This window comes from Delphinus delphis, chromosome 4 (genome assembly GCF_949987515.2).
Source record: "Delphinus delphis chromosome 4, mDelDel1.2, whole genome shotgun sequence".
Classification (NCBI taxonomy): Eukaryota; Metazoa; Chordata; class Mammalia; order Artiodactyla; family Delphinidae; genus Delphinus; species Delphinus delphis.
In genome coordinates, this window is record NC_082686.1 from 10,708,268 (window position 1) to 10,727,410 (window position 19,143).

At 48.6% G+C, this 19,143-nt stretch overlaps 2 protein-coding genes across 4 annotated transcripts; both read right to left on the reverse strand.

The window, feature by feature from the left end:
* Positions 1–1,650: 1,650 nt before the first annotated feature.
* SMIM11 (small integral membrane protein 11) lies at positions 1,651–12,251 on the reverse strand. Of its 3 annotated transcripts, XM_060010344.1 has the most exons (5): positions 12,112–12,175; positions 9,224–9,306; positions 8,491–8,593; positions 4,123–4,300; positions 1,656–1,821 (listed from the first exon to the last, which is right to left on the reverse strand). In XM_060010344.1, exons 3-4 carry the CDS (start codon positions 8,500–8,502, stop codon positions 4,136–4,138), a joined length of 177 nt encoding a protein of 58 aa, XP_059866327.1. In that variant the 5' UTR covers positions 8,503–8,593; positions 9,224–9,306; positions 12,112–12,175; the 3' UTR covers positions 1,656–1,821; positions 4,123–4,135. The 3 variants fall into 3 exon arrangements, with proteins under 3 accessions (XP_059866325.1, XP_059866327.1, XP_059866326.1); XM_060010342.1 differs by lacking the exon at positions 9,224–9,306 and having other exon boundaries at positions 1,651–1,821; positions 12,099–12,148; XM_060010343.1 differs by lacking the exon at positions 9,224–9,306 and having other exon boundaries at positions 1,657–1,821; positions 12,112–12,251.
* A 4,457-nt stretch (positions 12,252–16,708) lies between these two features.
* On the reverse strand, positions 16,709–17,339 carry KCNE2 (potassium voltage-gated channel subfamily E regulatory subunit 2). The gene has a single exon (XM_060009809.1). It carries the CDS (start codon positions 17,160–17,162, stop codon positions 16,791–16,793), a length of 372 nt encoding a protein of 123 aa, XP_059865792.1. The 5' UTR covers positions 17,163–17,339; the 3' UTR covers positions 16,709–16,790.
* Positions 17,340–19,143: the final 1,804 nt, after the last annotated feature.

Genomic DNA, 19,143 nt, shown 5'->3' on the forward strand with positions numbered 1-19,143 from the left:
AACCTGAACCTCTACTAGATGGGCATAGGGTCTCCGTGAAAAGCCAAGGCCACTCTGCATCCCCTGCCCTGGGATTTACGAGGCATATAGGTGTAAGTACATATGAGGAAAGGGTGCCCAGAGGTAGTGGGTGTGATGCCAGGTGTGCTGGGAGCCCATGATGCCCTCATCCTGCAGAGAGGTGAGGAAGCAGAGGCCGAGGTCCTAGCGCAGGAGCCTAGAGCAGGGTGAGGGGGTCACCCGCCAGGCGGCAGAGTCCGCCCTGACAAAGGCAGGAGGCTAGGCCATGGCCCAGGGTCAGTTCTGGACCTACCTGAGCAGGTCAGGGAAGCGAGGGTGCCAGGCTGCATCTCACCTCTGCTCTGGTCATCTGCTCCTGCCGCACGGGACCCAGGCCACCGCAAGGCTCCCAGGCAAAGGCCAGAGCAGCATCCTGCAGGGACGCTGAGGTGCGAGCATTAGGGCAAGTCCCCTTCTATTTTGGGATTTGTAGCTTGTAGAGTCAAAGTCTCCTGTATTTAAAACTTTGATTCTGTGTAAATTCTGTTTTCTAAATTGTGATTAGGAGCAGCCAGCAATCACAGTAAAACTTAAGAAAAATATAATTCCCTTTATTCCTCATGCTTAAAATTCCAAGTTCTGCCAACCTGGGCCAGGATGGCGTGGGGCAGGGGGGAGGTAGGGGGAGTATCTACTAACATGCCCTCGCGCAGATTTTCCATGTGGCTGCCTGCAACGAGACCAAACATTCCACCATATTTGTGGCTTTGGTTACTGTTGCCTCATTCCCCATCCTCTGTGGTATCTGGAGAGAAGTGAAAAAACAGGAACCTTTTAATAGAGACCTCAGTCGGTTAGGGGCTGAGTCAAAAGACTTATGGGCCCCACTCCTCTCAAATATTACAGTCTGCTGAGCATGTCCCGCCCTTCATCTCATATCAGCAAATCGGAACAAGCAGACTGGTGGGGAGAGGACAAAGCACACCTGGGATCCTCTTTCCTCCTCACAAACAGGCAATTCCTCCTAGACTTGGTACCCACCGGGGCAGGAGGGTCTCATCCCGCACCCCTCCCTGCAAGGACCTCACGGGTCAGCAGAGGCACGATGCTCCTGGAGCAGCGAACACCCCCTCCCCCCAACAATGAAAACACAAGAAAGAGCCGAAGTGATCGGAGGAGAGAAAGAGGAGGAAAGGAGCGTAGGCACTAGGGCAGCAGGTTAGAGGGCTGGAGGGTGGGTGAGGGACAGCAGGCTGATGCGACAGCTACGGCCCCGTCGTCTGTGGAGGTGCACCTGTGATCTGGTACCCACGGCTAGGAGATGCTAGAAATGCAAAAGTCCCTCCTCTCACTACACAGAGGGGTGTGTGTGTGTGAGGGGGAGGGGGAAGGGGAGGGGGGAGGGGAGGGGGAGGGGGAGGGGGGAGGGGAGGGGGAGGGGGAGGGGGGAGGGGAGGGGGAGGGGGAGGGGGAGGGGAGGGGGAGGGGGAGGGGGAGGGGGAGGGGGAGGGGAGGGGGAGGGGAGGGGGAGGGGGAGGGGGAGGGGGAGGGGGAGGGGGAGGGGAGGGGAGGGGGAGGGGAGGGGGAGGGGGAGAGGGAGACATACACCTACTTTGGCTTATTCCAAAGACCGGAGACACCCTTTTTACAAAGGTATTTTATTTTAGTAAACAAAATACTGGTTCGTTTAAAAGCACAGAAAAATTCACATCGTTTTAAGTTAGACTATAGGCTGGGAGTTTATCTTCTGACATACCATTCAATAATTAAATCTTTCATCTCAGCCGGAGTCCACTCAAGCTGACATTTAAATTACAAAATCTAGAAAGGAAGACCAAAGGGAGAAGCATGAAATGTCTCACAGAGTAAGAGGATTGTTTTACTCGCTCAGCATCAACCTTTATGTTCAGCCATTTACACTTAAACAGAAACCACTGAAGCATATCTATTAAGGAATGAAGTTTTAGCATCACAATTTCCTTTCATCTAAAAAAAAATCCCTTTTGTTTAAAACAAGGCTCCAGGCCAAGCTTTGATAGGCTGCCAGCCTAGGACGGGGAAACGGGCTGCCCCGGTCAGTTCTAGGCTCAGCTGGACAAGCCATCCCTCCCTACTTCACTGACGGGCCTCTACTGACGTCTGTGGGAAGGAAGAAGCGTTTAGGGCCTCGCACCTCGTCTTTTCTTTCTCTTTGCGGTTAACACACAAAATGATGACTCTGTGGATTAGAAATCCAATCAGCGTTTCGAGGGAAACTGCCTTCCCTCACCTTCTTCGATTCTGAAGTGCTCCCTCTTCCCCCTCTAGTGTCGACTCATGAATTTCAGTCAATAAAACATCTTTTTTTTTTTTTTTTTTGCGGTACGCGGGCCTCTCACTGCCATGGCCTCTCCCGTTGCGGAGCACAGGCTCCGGACGCGCAGGCTCAGCGGCCATAGCTCACGGGCCCAGCCGCTCCATGGCACGTGGGATCTTCCCGGACCGGGGCACGAACCCGTGTCCCCTACATCGGCAGGCGGACTCTCAACCACTGCACCACCAGGGAAGCCCCCAAAACATCTTTTTTTTTTTAAAAAAAGGCAAGATTTCATAACAATAACTTCTTTGGCCTGGCAGGGCATCCAGCTCACTAAGGACCAGTGAGAGGACGGTCTCCTCCCCTGGGGTGAGAAACAGGAGCTGAGCGCTTCCCGCAGCTCCCTCCCTGAACTCGGCATTCAGGACCAGGACACAGTACGACCACCGGGAGGGACACACTGGGGTCGAACTTTCGACCTGGGTTCAGTTCTGGTTCTGCTCTTCACCATGTACAGTGGGGGCCACTTTTCAATCTGAATGGACCACACAGGGCCGTCAGGAGTGGTCAGTAACATCGCTGTATGTGAAATGCTCAGCAAAATGCTAGCCCAGAACAATCATTCAATACGTTATGACAATTATTACTCATAAGTATGCTTTTCAGCCTCAACAAGTCTACGAGTATTGTAAGGGAATTCACGTCTACAGAAGTCTGTCTCAGAGTGGACAGAGGTTTTGGAGGTCACCAACCCAGTGGTTCCTACAGTGACCTGTTGCTGAGAAGACAGCACAAGAATCACCTAAAAAGTTTTCAAAAGAACAGATGCCAGACCCAACCACAGGCAGAATGGAATCTCTCTGAGGCTGGACCCTGGGAATCTGCATTTTAACAAGCACCCCAGGCAAATCCTGATCATTAGGCAAGTTTGGAAACCACTGATCTAGAACTCCCTGCTACCATATTTGAATCCTCTAATTTTTAGAGAAAAGCATAGAACTCAACCTAAGAAGTGATGAAACTGGGTGAGCACAACAGAATTTAGGAAACTGCTAATTGTCCTAAGTTCGATCTGTAAGTGGGTGTTTAATAACTTCCTGGTGCCTTAACTCAACAAACACATTCTGGGCACCCCCTGCGCTCTGGGACAGGCACTGGGCTACAACGATGAGGAAGACTTTGTGCCCAGTGAGGCGGTCATCGGGAAGGCCCTCTGGCCAGGGGACCGACCAGCAAAGGCCAAGGGGCACGAACGTCTATCGTGGTCAAGGAATGGCCTGCAGGAGCGTAGAGAGGGGCAGCAAAGGGGGCAAATGTGACCAGGGTGAGGATACACCGGGAAGGGATTTATATGCCATACCTAGGAGTCATTATCCTGAGGTTAGCAGGGCTTCTTAATCTTAGGTACATGCAGGGGTCTTAAATGACCTGTGACCCCACTTCCTCCCCACCCCTGTCTGCAATTTTATGTACAATTTAGGTGTTTCTAGTATGTGAGCTTCTGCAGGGAGAAGGTCCACAACTGTCATGAAATTCTCAAGAGTCCTGTGACCCAAATCCTGTTAAGCACCATTGCTCCCAATGAGGGGGAACCTGCGCAGGCTGAGAGCAGAGGTGTGCCCTGCGGCTCACCAGCAGACGGGGCTCAAGGGTCAGGACCTGCAGCCCACACCTTATACACAGCTGTTCTACCTCCTGTGACAGGTGGGGCTCCGCGCTCGCCCACAGCCTTCAGACCGAGGGATCCGGAATTCTCTGAACTATCACATGCAAGGACAGGCCCGCCCTAACCCACTGTGCAGTCTGCATTTGCAAAGTCCCAGTACCTTTGATTTCCCTTTAGTTATCCTTCTTCTCTGACTGCTTCTTCTTTTCAGCTTCCAGTTTTTGCCGTTTTGCTTCCAATTTTTTCCTTTGGTATACTTTGGCTCCGGCAAACGCCAGGCAGAGAATTAATGTTTTCGCTGCCAAGATATACAGCAGCAGGGGCACGTGTTCAAGAACCTTAAAGAGGAAAGAAATGATCCTAGATGATCTATAATTGATAAGGAAGGTTTCTCTCATGCTCCATGTTGAATGCTTCATTCAACACACGTTTCCTGTGCACCCATTATGCACCAGGCACTACACTAGATGCTAGAGCTTCACTGATGTAGGACAGACGAGGTCCCTGTCCCCGTGTCACCGACAGTCTAGTTTTAGGTGCCCTTCATCACTCCCTTGTTGCTGGCTTCACAGAGAGGACCACCAGTGGCCTGCAGACGTCATAACTCTGCTCCCTCACAACCTGACCTTGCACTCTGCCGATCACCTGGCCCCCTGCGTCTGAGGCAGCAGCTCGGTCCAGTGCGAGAAGCCGGAGCCAGGGGATTGGTCCCAGCCCAGCTCTGCCACTGACTGACCCACTGACGGACCGTGCGACCCAGGTCCGTCACTCGACTTTCCTGAGCTTGTGCCTCTTCACCTGCAAAGGGAGGCTGGACCAAACCTTCCTTCTGAATTCTCCAACCTTATAGGATGCTGTGATTTCCTCTTGGTTCCAGCTACTCATTAGCACTGGTATTTGAAGATAAAATAAATATAAAAATAAAATACAATAAAACTTAAAACATTAAAACTTAGCTACTTGGTTATGGTTCCTATAATTTCCTGTCGGAGGGAAGTTTTAACCCATTGGCTAGAATGAAGTCTGGGGAATAACTAGGGATTGGAATTACTCACTTTTTGCACCAGCAGGCTTTATTATGAAATTCTGTATATCACAAGTATCTCAAGGCAAATACTACACTAGTTTTGTAAACATGATTAGTATGACCTGAGTGATAACTATGGGCTTTCTGTGTGATTAAAAATTCCTTCCCAAATAAAGTGAAAAGGTATGCCTTCGTCAAGAGATCATTATTCTAGAGGACGAGGTAGGATTTAGTCCAATGAAACCATTAGGTTAAACGCCAAACATCACTTCTTATATACCGCAGCAGTATAATGAGACTCTGCGACGGACAGTGCATTAGTCCCTCCCTCCAATGGTTTAACTGAAGCTCATCTGAAACTAGTTAGTGAAACCTTTAGCTGAGAACAGTATGCTCGGAGACGTGGAGGGCTAGAAAGGATTTTAAAGACGACTTGGTCTACACCTTGTACTACACACGAGGAGAGTAAAGCTCAGGGCAGTTGAGAGGCCCGTCCACGTTACACGGCTAATTCACGAGGAGGCCAGAGTTGGAACGGAACATTCCAACCCCTACGCCAGTTGTCCTTCCACTGATTCTTGATTTTAATGTAGTGGAATTAATGAAATCAACAAATTATGTCCCAAGAACACCCTGAGTAACTAGATAATGGTTTTCAACCACAAAATCATTTTAAGGTAAAGAATACGCACATCATATGCACTTCAGAACGCTCACTGGCCACAGTGTAAAAGACTAAAAATGTTGCAACAGTGAGAGCTCTTATCCTGACGAGCAGAAGCAGCTTAGAACACCGATGTGGTGTCCAGGTCCTTCCTGCCTCAGACCTATGGCTAATCTCCCCGACCTCCCCCAGCAACCCTCTAACTCATCTACTTTCTTGAAGGTTCACACTTTAGGGACGAGGATTGGCTCCATGTTTATAAGCCAGCTGAGAAAGGAAAGGTTGCTAAATTGTACCTCCCTGGAGGCAAAGGCCACCAGTTTGGAGAGATAAACTTCCTTTTACGTCCACTAGGACTTCCCGGGCTAACCGAACCCTGGCTTGCCCTGGCAAAAGTTACCCTCTTCCAATTCTCTCAGTCTCTATGGGAGAGCCTCTGGAGTCCTGTTATAACCAAGCCCCCATCACAGCCCATGGTTCCCGCGACCTAAACCCAAAACTTAGCTGTGGCAGTTACAGGAATGTACATCATTGCAACCAGAAGTTAGAAACCCACTGAAATGGAAACACAACAACAAATGGACCCAGGTAAGTGGTTTCAGTATTTACTTTCTTTTTAAAGGCTGTGGAGAGAAGGTGACAACAGGCAGAAGTTTCGGGACTGAGAAGGGGCAGGGCAGTGGCAGTGGAGGTCAAGGATACCACAAGGGCTAAAGTGAAGGGTTTCAGGGCCCCTGTTCCTGCAACACTCTTGGACAGTTTTGCTAAATCTTCAGTCGTGTTAAATCTCCTCCTCTGATTTCCTTCTAACAAACCCCTCACGTTAACTCCCCAAACCTGCAAATCTTCAAGGAAGTAAATGAGTAAAATATACCTGGGTGGATTAGATCTATAACAATTTTCTAAACAAAATCCCAATACCTGTGTCATGAGAATGACTGACTTTTTAAACACACTCTGTTGCTAAGGTACTAATACACAAGTAGGGCTGACTGTCGCTGATGGCCACAGGCCGACCGAGCTAGAAAGGGAAGCACAGGATTCACCGGGGCCTCCATAATCCTTCAACCTCCTGGGGGGTCACCGCAATCAGGGCAGGAGAGGCCATTCCTTTCTGACACTACATGGAAGGACGCCCCCCTTTAAACACGAAGCTGCTCCCTGGTAGCCCTGGAGCTGTGTGTCTGCCCGAAGTTGGGAACGTACGTGCAGATTTTGTTCCTGACACAGGAAAGGACTCCTTTTGGGACAAGCAGGATTGGCCTGGGTGGTCAAGTGGGTCGATGTCACTCCACAATTAAAAAGAAAACTTTCTCTGCGTAGCGCCTCACCGGTACACATCAGAATCCCCTGGGAACTCACTAACCCCAGGCCTACGCAATCAGAAACTCTGGGCATGGGGCCACATCCGTATGTTAACCAGTCCTCATGGTGGTCGTGCTACAGGCTGCGGCCTCGCAGCACCGAGCACACGGCCTGACCCTCGCTGGCTGACGTGGCCTCTGGTACCAGCTACCGCCTGTCGTCAGGCTCTGCAGAGGCTAAAAAGCCTTCCCTACATCTCACCCCACACTGCTCTCTGCTTCCCCTACCCCACACCCTCTTACTGCCTTGTCTTTCCTTCCCAGCCTTTCTACTGGCAGCGCTGGAACCCCAACACAGGCGAAACAAACGCTCCCGCATCTCCAAGCCCTGCCCAGAATGCTCACTCCGACTGCTGAATCTCAACCAGGCTCAGTCCCCAGAGCCCTCCCGCAGGGCCCCCCAAGCCCCATGGAGCTGGGGAAGGAGGGGGGTCTGTACTCTCCCGCCTCCCTGATCCTGCTTCCAGACCTTTCCACTTCTTGCGATGAAAGCCAGCGGCTGTTCTGAAGAAGGAAATGCTTATGATAATTGAAAAAATACATACAATGAGTTTGAAAATACACACATTACACATATATGTGGAAAAAGCACGGGAAGAAAATACACCAAAATTGTTCATAGTAGCCATCTCTGGATAGTGAGACGATACATGATTTTGATTTGATTTGATCCTTTTCGAAGCATCTATTTTCGTGACTGCTCTCTTAGCCAACCTCCAACCTACCCCATTCCATCTCCTTCCGGGAGGTAACGTGACACTCCCCTTCCCTCTCCAAGACGTGCTGACTGTGCCCACAGCCCTCTGAATGCTTGCGGCTAACAGGAAACTCTCTGGTTGCCCTTGAGCTTCTGCTCCCACCAACTGCATCTAAGGTTTTACAGGGGTCAGTTGTGTTTATTCTGCAGCCGGTTTACTTAAGTAGCACTTGATGTGATAATAGATAATTTATTTAAACACGAGACTCATGAACTATGACTGTGTAAAGGAAAGGCTGTTTCCATGAAAACTAAGTTGCATGCTTTGAAAGACTCAATTTGAACTGGAAAAAAATGCCACTGTTGGCAACACAAATGTAAAAGATTAGAGAAGCAGAGCATAAAAATCAGGAAAGATCTTGTATGCAGATTGCTTCATCAGATCTTAGTCATCCACTTTAAAGAAACCAAAGTGTGAAATTATAGGTGAGACTTCAAAGGCATGGTTTTTGCAAGAAAAGTGAGGCAGACCTGAGGGCAGGTGATGTCCTCTCAAAGAAAAGGCCTAGCCTTCCTCCAGAAGCCTGGCATATAAATGCACATTTATCTGTCTTCATTTAAAATATTATGTACTATTATGATTCCTGCTTTAATCTACTTTTCTTCCTTCTTTTCTTGCTTCCTAATCAACCCATTCCTACAGAATTATTATTCTGAATTTTTATGAGCAGGAGAAGGAAAAACCCCAAGCCATCAATGTTTAATGGTATTCTTACCTTCCAGTTCATGCTGGGCCAACTGGGAGCTCCCTCCTGGTCAGTGCGGGCCACTCCACTCAGGCAGGTTGGAGAGGGGGCCGGAGCGGCAGGTCTCACTGTCCTGGTGGGGAAGAGAAGAAGCAGGTCAGCGTGGGCTTTCTAGAGCAGACCACCTTAGGGAGACTTCCCTTGCATGGAGAGAAGGCCCATGAACAAAGACGGCAAGCTCTGCAGAGAGGAGGGTAAGCGTCCCCAGCAAGGGGACCAGAGCCTGCTGGAAAGCAGAAGGCCTGGGTGAGGGTCGAGCTCTTGCTGAGTGGGTGGATGCCCTTGGTAGCTCCTCACTGGGGAAGGGAGCACAGCCAAGCGGAGGTGGCGGCGCTGCTCCTGAGGGGACGCAGGCTCCCATTCCATTCATCTGTAGACGGAGGAGCCCAGGTCCAGGATCTGTTCCTCCTCCCACGCCCTGCCTTGAACGAGAGCCGGTCTGTGGATGAGTGTCATTTTATTTCTCAGGTCCTCTGAGTGTTCATTCAGGTAATCTTGGCTTTTTAAAATATCTGGAGGGAAGGGAATCAGTGATGGGGGAAATCAATATCCTAAGAAAGCCGTTCAAATCGAGAATTCCCTCTAAGACGTGAGGGAGACCTAGGGGAAGGTGAGGCAGGAGGTGACAAGGCAGGGACACGGCTGGAGCACAGGATTTGCTCTGAGGCCTCCTGCATCACTATTTTTAGAATACGACACATACCCCAAGAGTCAGAAGACTTGAGCTCTGGATGAAGAGCCTACACACTCTGGTAAGTGACTTCCCTCTGGGGGCCTCCGTCCCATCTGCAAGTGAAGATGGGGGTGTCAACTAGATGGGCTCTGGGGCCCCTACTTTTCTTGCAGTTCGGCGACTTTCAGCATAATAGTCACAGCTTCGCTTTACTGGGCCCGGCTGTGCCGAAGTGCACTACATGCGTTAACTCAGCTAGTCTTCACACCAGCCCCATGAGGTGCAGTTTACCGTCTACACCTTGGAGATGAGGAAACAAAGTTTCTGTGACACGTCCAGAGTCACGGTGGGGACTGAGATTCGAACACATCCAGTGCGGCTCCGGAGTCTTATCCTAATGCAGACAGAGAGCTTTGCGGTAAAAAAGCATGGGGATGCTTCTCTTTAAATGTACTTACAATTAGAATCAAGCAAGCAGAAAATTTCACAGGCCTTTAGAATGGGGCTGATGAGATAAACTTCAGGGAAGATGGTTTTTAAAATTTTCACTTACAAAAGCATCTAAATAGAGAAAGTTCAGACCTCATTTACTCAAGGTCATAGTATGTTGAAAACAAGCTAGCAGTTGGCACAAGATAGCCAAGTTTTCCCCGTGACTTTTTCAAAGTCAGATAAGCTAACAACAGGAATTTACACCATAAATCTGTTTACATGCGATGACCATGACTGAAGGTGCGAATTACCTTCACGTATAAATGGCCTGTTTGTCTTTAAGTAGCAGCAGGTTCTGCCCTGCACTGGAGAAATATTTCCTACCAGGTTATAACCTGTTGCTGGAATTTTCACTTTGAATAATCTCTAATAATCTCAGGAATCAGCCATGTTGTAAATTAAAATGTTTAAGGTTGTGCAAATTTTATTTTTACAACTCATGCTTTTACTGAGTTGTCTGCAGATATAAGTAGACAGGTTTGGCTGTTCCCCACACATTTTCTGAGCCCAAATTACATACTCAGTGAATTGTATTAGGTAAGATATTAATTCCCAAGGTCAAGGACCTCGAGTAGGTCCAAAAAGGTTATGGGGAAATAAAAAGAACGCCCGGGGGTCTGGCCCTCTGGTAAACATGTACTATGTGACCTTGGATGAGTCACTGGGCCTCTAAGCCTCAGCTCCCTTGTCTGTAAATTCTCCTTCAAAGACTGGATCATGAACACTAAGCACCATGTTCCGCACATGAAAAGCACTGAACAAATTATCAACCATAACTGTTCTGATAAATACCTCTTTCCACTAATGGACATGTGAAGCTGCAGGACACAAGCAAGTGGCATCCAGGGCAACGTGTGACAGCAGGGTATAAAGCACCACCACTGGGCAAGCAGGAGAAATGGACTCTATTCTTGGTGGCACCAGTGCCAAGGCATGTGACCTGGGGCAAGCCATTAGCCTCTCTAAACCAAAGTGTTATCATTTTAAAAACCAGAACCCGAAGAACAACGCTGCAACACTGAAATGCCTAAGTCACCACTCTCTTTGATACCACAGAATCTGACTAAAAATATACTGGCAGCTGCCTCAACATCATATCTAGAGTGATAAAATTCAATCTCTTTAGGAAAGAAACATATTTAAAGTCCATGTGCAAAGTAGTGGAAGGGGTGCATTGAGGGTGGGAGATGAGAGGGCAAATCAATCAAACTCATCCCCACCCACTGCCTCCAAATGATAACTTTTCTCCATCTCCCTTAAATTACAGGCTCCAACTCAGCCATTCTTGTAGCACCCTGCAGGACTTCAGCAAATGAGAACAACTGAGAAAGCTAAAAATATTATCAGGCTATTTGCTCTGCTGCCATATGTACACCTGGTGCAATATTAGAACCAGGAGGCAGCTGGCATCTGAGGGCTGAACTGCAAAAGCCAACAAGACCGGGACAATTTTGAGAGGCATAAAATCTGTGAAGTGCAGGAAGTTTTAAGCTTCCCCTGGAACTATCCACCGTCTTAGCTTAAAACCCAAAAATAACAATGGCTTAGGAAGAAATAGTTCTCTTTCCTTCACTGCAAAAATATCCTGATTTCTCCTTTGCCAGATTTCTCCTAAAAAACAGAAGAGCCAGTGGCTTATTTTGATTAGGCCAATTACAGCAATATGGACAATGTGTAGTCCACAATTTTCTTCTTGGCACACCTAACACACCCAAGGGTCGGTCTGTCCCTGGGTGTCTCATTCCAGCCACTCATTAGGCTGTGTCCTTAGTTTGAATTGTCCGAAGCTGTTCTCATTCCCCGTCTCTACCGTTTTCACCCCAACACTTCACCCAGTCATCTGAAGTAGAGGTAGGTGCGGGGAGGAGAGGGTTCCAGTTGAACCTTGGGTATCACTTGGTCGACCTCTGAGCCCCACGCCCGGGTCAGCCGGGGTTCCCAGGGCGACGGGCTGAGCCTCGGCTCCTCCGTAGCCGGAGGGCCGGGCCAGGGTCCGCTACAGCCGCGATACCTGGGAGCAACGCCTGCCCCGCTCAGACCCGAGGATGAGGACCAAGGGCGACCACTGCTTCCCCGCCCCCCCCCCATTCTACAGAACATTCCAGGGCATTCGCTCGCCCCCAAATCTCTCTGGCGGGAACCACCTCTGGGTCCCCCCCTCGGCCTGCGTGCCAGCCTCAACACGCCGCCCCCGGCGCCGGATCCGCCGATCTCGCGGCGCCTGGACAACCTAGCCAGGTAGGACGCTCTGCGGGGGGAAGGGGGGGAACGTGACCGCTGTCAACCCCGCGGTCCCCGGGGGCCCGCTGGAGAGCGTCCTGCAGAGAAAGTGCAAAAGCGGGGCGAGCCGTCGAACTCCACAGCGCCCCCAAAGAGCTGCCGGGTCTCGGGTCAGGATTCGGCAGACACGGACCCCATCCACTTACAACTCCAGGCCACGGAAGATCCAGCTCGCCGCCACAACACGAACCACGACTCCCACAATGCCGCGAGAAAACTACATGTCCCAAAATGCACCGCTCCGCGCGCCGGCGCAGTGGGCTCCGGCCACCTCGGAGTGTGCGCCGCTGCTCGCGCCGGCGCAGTGGGCCCAGGCAGCCTGGGTGGGTGCGCTGCTCGTCGCGCATGCGTTTTGGGCAGGACGGCCTTCGTGGGGCCGTGACGTGGGTCACCTGGCGGAATCGGCCTGGCCCCGGGCAGGTTCTCGTTCTGAACTTACCTGAGCTGGAAGACGGCGGTCGGAGGGCGGGCGTCGCGGGGGCTCCTGCCGCTCAGCCGTCTCGCATCCCTGGACGCTCCTCGCTGTGTGCGACTGAGGGCACGTGGCTCCCCAGAAGTTTCCAAATTTAGCGTTCATGTTCTCTGTCCAAAATGCGTGTGTTTTCCCGTGGGATAGCAGTAGGGTGCCCGGTACTAGGTTCCCAGATTCCTTCATTCAACAAGCGCTTAGAAAACCGGAGCGGAGTTTGAGTCCATCAGTCCCTGCGGCACGGGAGGGCGCAGACTGGCCACCCTCCCCCCCACCCACCCAGTTCAAGGATATCGAGAGGGAGGTTCACAGACTTCTTACTACGTGCTTGGCTCGCCATTTTTTGGTTGAGGAAACTGAGGCAAGGGAAGATGATGTGGCCGGCGCAAGACAACGTGTGAATTGGAGTGGCAAAATCTAGATTTGAACCCAGGCAGGCTAACTCCGAACCCCATTGGGACATCTTGGTGCTGGTGAAGAACGAAATGTTACGGAGTGCAGAGGAAAGGACAAACTGGAGGATTGGGGAGAGGGGGGTTAGTTCTGTCAACAAGTGAAGTTTTCCTGGAGAAAGTAACTAAAATAGCTTTGTTCTAAGCACTTTGTGGCAATTTTCTAATTGAAGTCTCCTAACAGGCCTATAAAGGACATAATATGCCTGTAACCACTTCACAGATGAGGAAATGGAGACACAAACTGATTAAATTGTCCAGGGATCGGGCTTCCCTGGTGGCGCAGTGGTTGAGAGTCCGCCTGCCGATGCAGGGGACACGGGTTCGTGCCCCGGTCCGGGAAGATCCCACATGCCGCAGAGTAGCTGGGCCCGTGAGCCATGGCCGCTGAGCCTGCGCGTCCGGAGCCTGTGCTCCGCAGCGGGAGAGACCACAACCGTGAGAGGCCCGCGCACCGAAAAAAAAAATTGTCCAGGGTTTTAAAACCAGCAAGCTCCAGAGCTGGGGTCTGACTATGGGTAATCTGGGGCTAGACTCTCTCAGGGCAGCCACTATAGTCCATAGGTTCCTTTTCAAATCGCTTCTGATCTATGCTGTAAGAAGTAAATGGGGCTCAGGTCATTTGGAGCCAGTAGACCAAGCAGAAGGAACTCTAAAAGCAAACGGGGTGGAAAAGAAAACTAGCAAGTTGTTTGAACTGGAATTTTCAGTTGCCAGGTTGAAAGTGGCAAGCCTGGGTTTGGTGGAAATTGATGCTGGAGTGACAAACGGGGGCAAGTGGCAGCAACTGTATACCCAGAATGCTCGTAAACATTGGGCATTTCTCCCATTCCCCAAAAGTAAAGTTGATACTGATAACCATCTATGTTGGCCCCATATACTTTAGTGATGATAATAAAACATACTTAATTAGGAAAACCTAGGTTTTCCCCCCTTAATTTGTTTCCTTGTGTCAAAGATAAACAAAGCTGGACACCAGTTCAAGTGCTAAGGATAGACTTTATTAAGCAACTATTGCAATAGGGGAGAGAGTCCAGCATGAACTGAACTCAGCTTTGTCTTGCCAGAGGTAACTGGGCATTTTAAAAGGGGAAGGAGGGATTGGGGCCGCAGGCACTTGAGCAGAGTCAGGGAAGTGGAAATTTACAAAAAGCAGAGGGGATTGGTCAACCTGACCTGGGTTTGTTAACAGACGCTTATCTGGAGGAGAAACAAAGTTCGATCTTTATGACTGTCCGCAGTGGTGCATGTTAGAGCAACGTGCCCAGAGGTTGGGGAGAGTTATTCCTTGAATGTTGGCACCTCAAAGAGACAAGACGGTTCTGAGTGGTAAGGATTTACACCTCAAAGGGGGAGACAAAGGATTTATAACTGTAAGATTTCTAAAATAGCTGCCCTAGGAGGGATTCAGGGGGCTGATTTGCCTACCATCAGGGTTTGGCTGGCACAAAAAGTAAATTGAGTTTTCTTAGGCAAGCACTTTAAAGCGGGCTGGGGTCCCCTTAGGGACGCAACCTAGAGCTGTTAGAAACTATGGTAGTGTTAGTTCAGATGTGGGGAGGTGGATGATATCTTTTTTGCCAAGAATGTGCAGTGTTTATAGGGCAAGAGGTCTAGTCAAGAAGAAGGCTCAGAGAAGCCTGACCAGAGTTTGGTCAAAGACATAGTCATTGTCAGATGGTAGAGACCCTGGATTCCTGTCTGGATCCAGACCCAAGGCTGAGATTTTGTAGTCTGGGTTGCTGCTCTGGGCACACTGGTGAGAATGTTCCGTGTGGTACAGCATTTCTGGGTTTCTGATCTAAGGAGGGAAACCACTCTTGCCGTATCTGCTCTTGGAACGTGAATGGCTTTCTCCAAAACTGTATTTAACACTTCTGTTAGCATAATTGCATCTTTGTTATTAGGAAACAGACCTTGTATATATCTCGCTCTAAAGACACAAAGCTTGTAATCTATATAAGACGTTGAAGAAGGACTCCTGTTTTGAATTTTGTCTTAGTGCCCTGAGACTTGAGGCTCTGCTCACAATTGCTCTGCTTGTCTGAGTGGATGGGAAGCTGGAGGAAGAGAAGCGTGTAAGGGGGCGTGAAGCTTCCTGAAGTTACAGCCCATAAGTCCGTCTTGCCATTGGCTTTCTCCTCTCAGCTACTCTCTAGACCTTAACCCGACGTAGGCGGGGCCTCTGTCCCGGCTCTAGCTCTGCCCCCTTTGTGTTGCTCTCCGTTATAACGTTGTCACATTATACCGTTTTGATGTTCACGTGTCTGACTCCGCCTCGACTGAGTGAGTTCCTGCAGCTCTGGGAGTCCCATTCATCTCTATACTCCTGGGGTCTAGGCCAGTGACCCAAGTAGATAGATATTAAATGATGCTTGATTGAATTGATGAGTGAAGTCTCCTAATCTGTGGACTGGAGATTCCTGTCTACAAATGAATGGATTCTCCCCTAGAAGCTCTAGAAGAACACAGCCCAGTGAGTCCCAGTTCAGACCTCTGACCTCCAGAAGTGTAGGAGAATGTATCTCTTTGTTTTAAGCTGGTAGTTGGTGGTAATTTGTTACAGCAGCAGTAAGAATCTAATACAGGATTAGGAACCAGCATGCTGCCGACCTTGGGTTCCAGACCTGCTCATAACCATCCTGAGATAACCCATGGACCCTTGGTGTGCCTGCTCTTTGAACATACACTTTCTTGTAAATTACCCCTTACAGCCATGGTTGCTTCAAGACTAATGTTGACACAACTGTTTCCATTAGCAAATAACTTCCAAAACAGGAAGCACAGAGGCTATTTTCTTAAGGAGTATGTTTTGACAGTCTTTGGCCAACTCTTGACTAGGCTTATTTATTTATTTGTTTGCTTGTTTTTTCCTGTGCCTAATTTTCTGGTATTAAAGCACCCAGACTCTCTAGACATCTGGAAAGAAAAAAAAAAAAAAAGAATACTATGATCTCCAAGGTGTCTTCCAGCCCTGACATTCTGTGATATTGTGAACCCCAAGCTTCAAAATACTAAGCAGTTAACAGTCTAGCTCTTCAACAGACAGCAACAATTCAGCCACTTTCAGTATGTAAGTGACAACAAGTTTCTTGAAACTAAGTGGAAATAAGTAACTGTAAATAGGGAAGGTAAACTGAGTGAAAAGAGTTGTTTATAAAGCCGTGTTACAATGTTTTATTCCTTTTTCTATAATAACAAGGACTTTTAAAAGTCTTCTGTGAAATTTTAAATGTTAATTAAAAGGTATGTTTCTGTTGCACCAGGTAGTTCTTAAAGATTCTATTTCTCTGGTGTGGACTCTTTGCCCTTGTGAAATGTTTGTTCTGTCTTCAGACTTCCAAATAAGTTCAATGCTAGGGAAACAAGACACATAAAGGAACCCCGTGGTTCTATTCATTCATCACTTCAGACTCTACATTCATGAGTTAATAAATAAATGCTCCTACATCAATCCAGTGAGCAAGTGACAGATTTTTGAACCTCAGCTTCTGGGTAATAACCTGGGTTATTTATAAATTGATTTAATCACAAACAAAATGTTTCAAGAGGAAGAAGATTCAATGATTTGTTAATCTCTCCTTTCTACCCCACTGCCACTGCCCAGGCATGTTACTTCCAATCTGGCTTTATTTTCACTATTGACATTGATTAAAATGACATTGACATTGCACGGAAAGGGAGAGGTCTTCAGCATAAATTACTTCTCCAATGAGCAAGCATAAATCACTGAGATTGCAGTGTCCCCTGTCTTAGTTGACCAGCCACCTGATCTCCATGAAAATTCTCAACAGAGAGCGAGGAACTTAGTGTCTTCTAAGCATGGCAACTTGGATTGGCTCCATGACACTGGCGTCTCTTCATATTTGCATATCAGACGTTGGCTGTATGCCTCTCTCGCTAATCAAGGAGATATTCTGAGCCCCGCTGCACCAGTGTTCTCGTGGATGGTGGCCCTTGATTCTCCCAGGTTCACAATTTGACTTTTGTACTTGTCTTGCCAGTCCTCCACAATGTACTGGTGGTACGGGTCATTGGAGTGTTCTCGTCTCTTGGATTTCACGGTGCTCACCAGGATGGCTACAATGATGAAAGAGAACATTCCGATCATAACCATAAGGTACAAGATGACATAGTAGAAGTTCTCAGCATCGACCTTGGCTTGCAGGGCCTCTTGTGCAGCTGTTGTGTTCCTGCGCCAGTTGTCCATGTAAGTCACAAAAATCCTTTTGAAGACATATTCCAGTGTCTGTGTCAGGTTGGATGAAGTAGGCATATTTCCCTCCTGCTGCAATTTAAAGAATAAAATATATGAACAAGCTTAAGAAAATGAATTCTTTCTGCATTTGGCTACCTTAAGGGATGGCACGAGGAGCATGCAAGGGGGGGAAGTAATATTATTTCTTCTTTACCTGGCTGGTGACTGAGTGAGTGCATACTTTGTTATTCTTTACATTTTCTTTAAATTTTTCCCTCTGCTACCTCCTCACCCTTTGGGGCCCAGCTTAACTTGATGCATTGTTTGCATTCATGATATCTTACAATAAAAGTTTAATGGAGTACATAAAACTATATGTATTACGATCCCAGTTTAAATATGTGAATAAATATACATGCAGATGAAAATGGAAAAAAGACTGGATAAATAAATAGTTCAAAGTGTTAATAGTGGATGGTAGGGAAGCAGGCGACACGGGTTCGTGCCCCAGTCCGGGAAGATCCCACATGCCGCGGAGCGGCTGGGCCCATGAGCCATGGCCGCTGAGCCTGCGCGTCCGGAGCCTGTGCTCCACAACGGGAGAGGCCACAACAGTGAGAGGCCCACGTACCGCAAAAAAAAAAGAAATAGTGGATGGTATACTCACAGATTTTTTTTTCCTTATATTTTTCTTCTGTTCAAAATTTTCATCAATAATCTTGCATTCATTACTTTGTTTCTAAATAGGTCGGTCACCTCACAATGGCTAGCACAATGCCTTGTTCATAACAGATACTCAACAGACATCGGCTGAAGGAAACAATGACTGATGTATGTTCTGTGTTTTCAGAGACTTATGGGTCAGAAGCTTGCAAGGGGCATTGACAGACTTTGCAATCCGCTCCACCTCCTATGTCTAGGCAGTGCTTTTTCCAGTTATACCAAAGAGATGAGTATGTGCCTCCATATTTGAAAGAAGTACTTTAGGCAAGTGATAAAAAGGAACAACCTGAGAGATCATTGGTATTTCTCAACTCCCACTCTCTTCTCCATCCTCACTTTCACTGCCCAGCCACCAGCATCTCTCACCTGGCTGATACAATGCAATGCAATACAACCCTCCCCAAAACTACCTCCCCAGGGTCACATCTGCCCCTCTCTGCCCTGCACAGCAGTCGGTGTGCTCTTTTTAAGAGAGAAATGGGAGCACATCATTCCCCTGTTTTTAAAATGATGCAATACCTTCCAGTTCACAAAATAAAATCCTCATTCTTTAACGGGTTTACCTGGCCTGGCCTGGCTGGCCCCTGACCACCTCCCCAGTTTACTCTCCGCTCGTGGCAACTGGTCTTCCTGGCCTGCCTTCCTCCACATCAGTAAACCTTCTCCTGCTTCAGGACATTTGCACATTCTGTTCCCTCAACCTGGAATACTTTTCCCCTTCTCTTCCCTCTGCTACCTCCTCACCCTTTGGGGCCCAGCTTAACTGTCACTTCTGAGAAAAGTACCCCGGCCCTGCTCTCAAACCCCACCCCCATCATCACTTTTCTCCAATAGCATCTTATTACTTTCCTTCAAAGCACTCTTCCCAACATGTGGTGCTTCTGTGTATATGTCACTGTGTGTGTGTGATGATTGGCTTATGGCCTCACCTTTCCCACTCGACCATGATGTCTGCGAGGGCAGGGCTCACATCGCCTCTGCCTACCTTGGTTTAGTGAATGTTGGCACTAAACCAACTAAACTGGCACACAGTAGGCACACGATGGATGTCTGATGAGTAAATGAATGTGCCGGGAACACGCTGGCATCGGAAATGCAGCGATGACGAGTATGAGAATTCTGCCTGAGGAAGCTCGGTGTAGTGGGAGAGATGCAAACAAACGACCATGCAAGGTGCAGAGAGTTGTCACAGGTGTGAACAGAGCGGGTTGAAAAGTAACTTAACAAATAGGTAAGATTGCCCCAAAGTACTCACCAAGCATATTTTCCAGGTAATGTGACAGAGGCACGCTTTCTCCCCCTTAAAATAACACAGTTCACTGTGAAAGAGTATAGC

What these genes read in the sequence shown, in the direction of transcription:
- KCNE2 (XM_060009809.1), bottom strand. Translation starts at nt 17,162, where the DNA reads ATGCCTACTTCATCCAACCTGACACAGACACTGGAATATGTCTTCAAA.
- SMIM11 (XM_060010342.1), bottom strand. An exon ending in GGCCCAGCATGAACTGGAAG is followed by an intron (nt 4,301 to 8,490) that starts GTAAGAATACCA and finishes TTCCTCTTTAAG; the next exon opens with GTTCTTGAACACGTGCCCCT.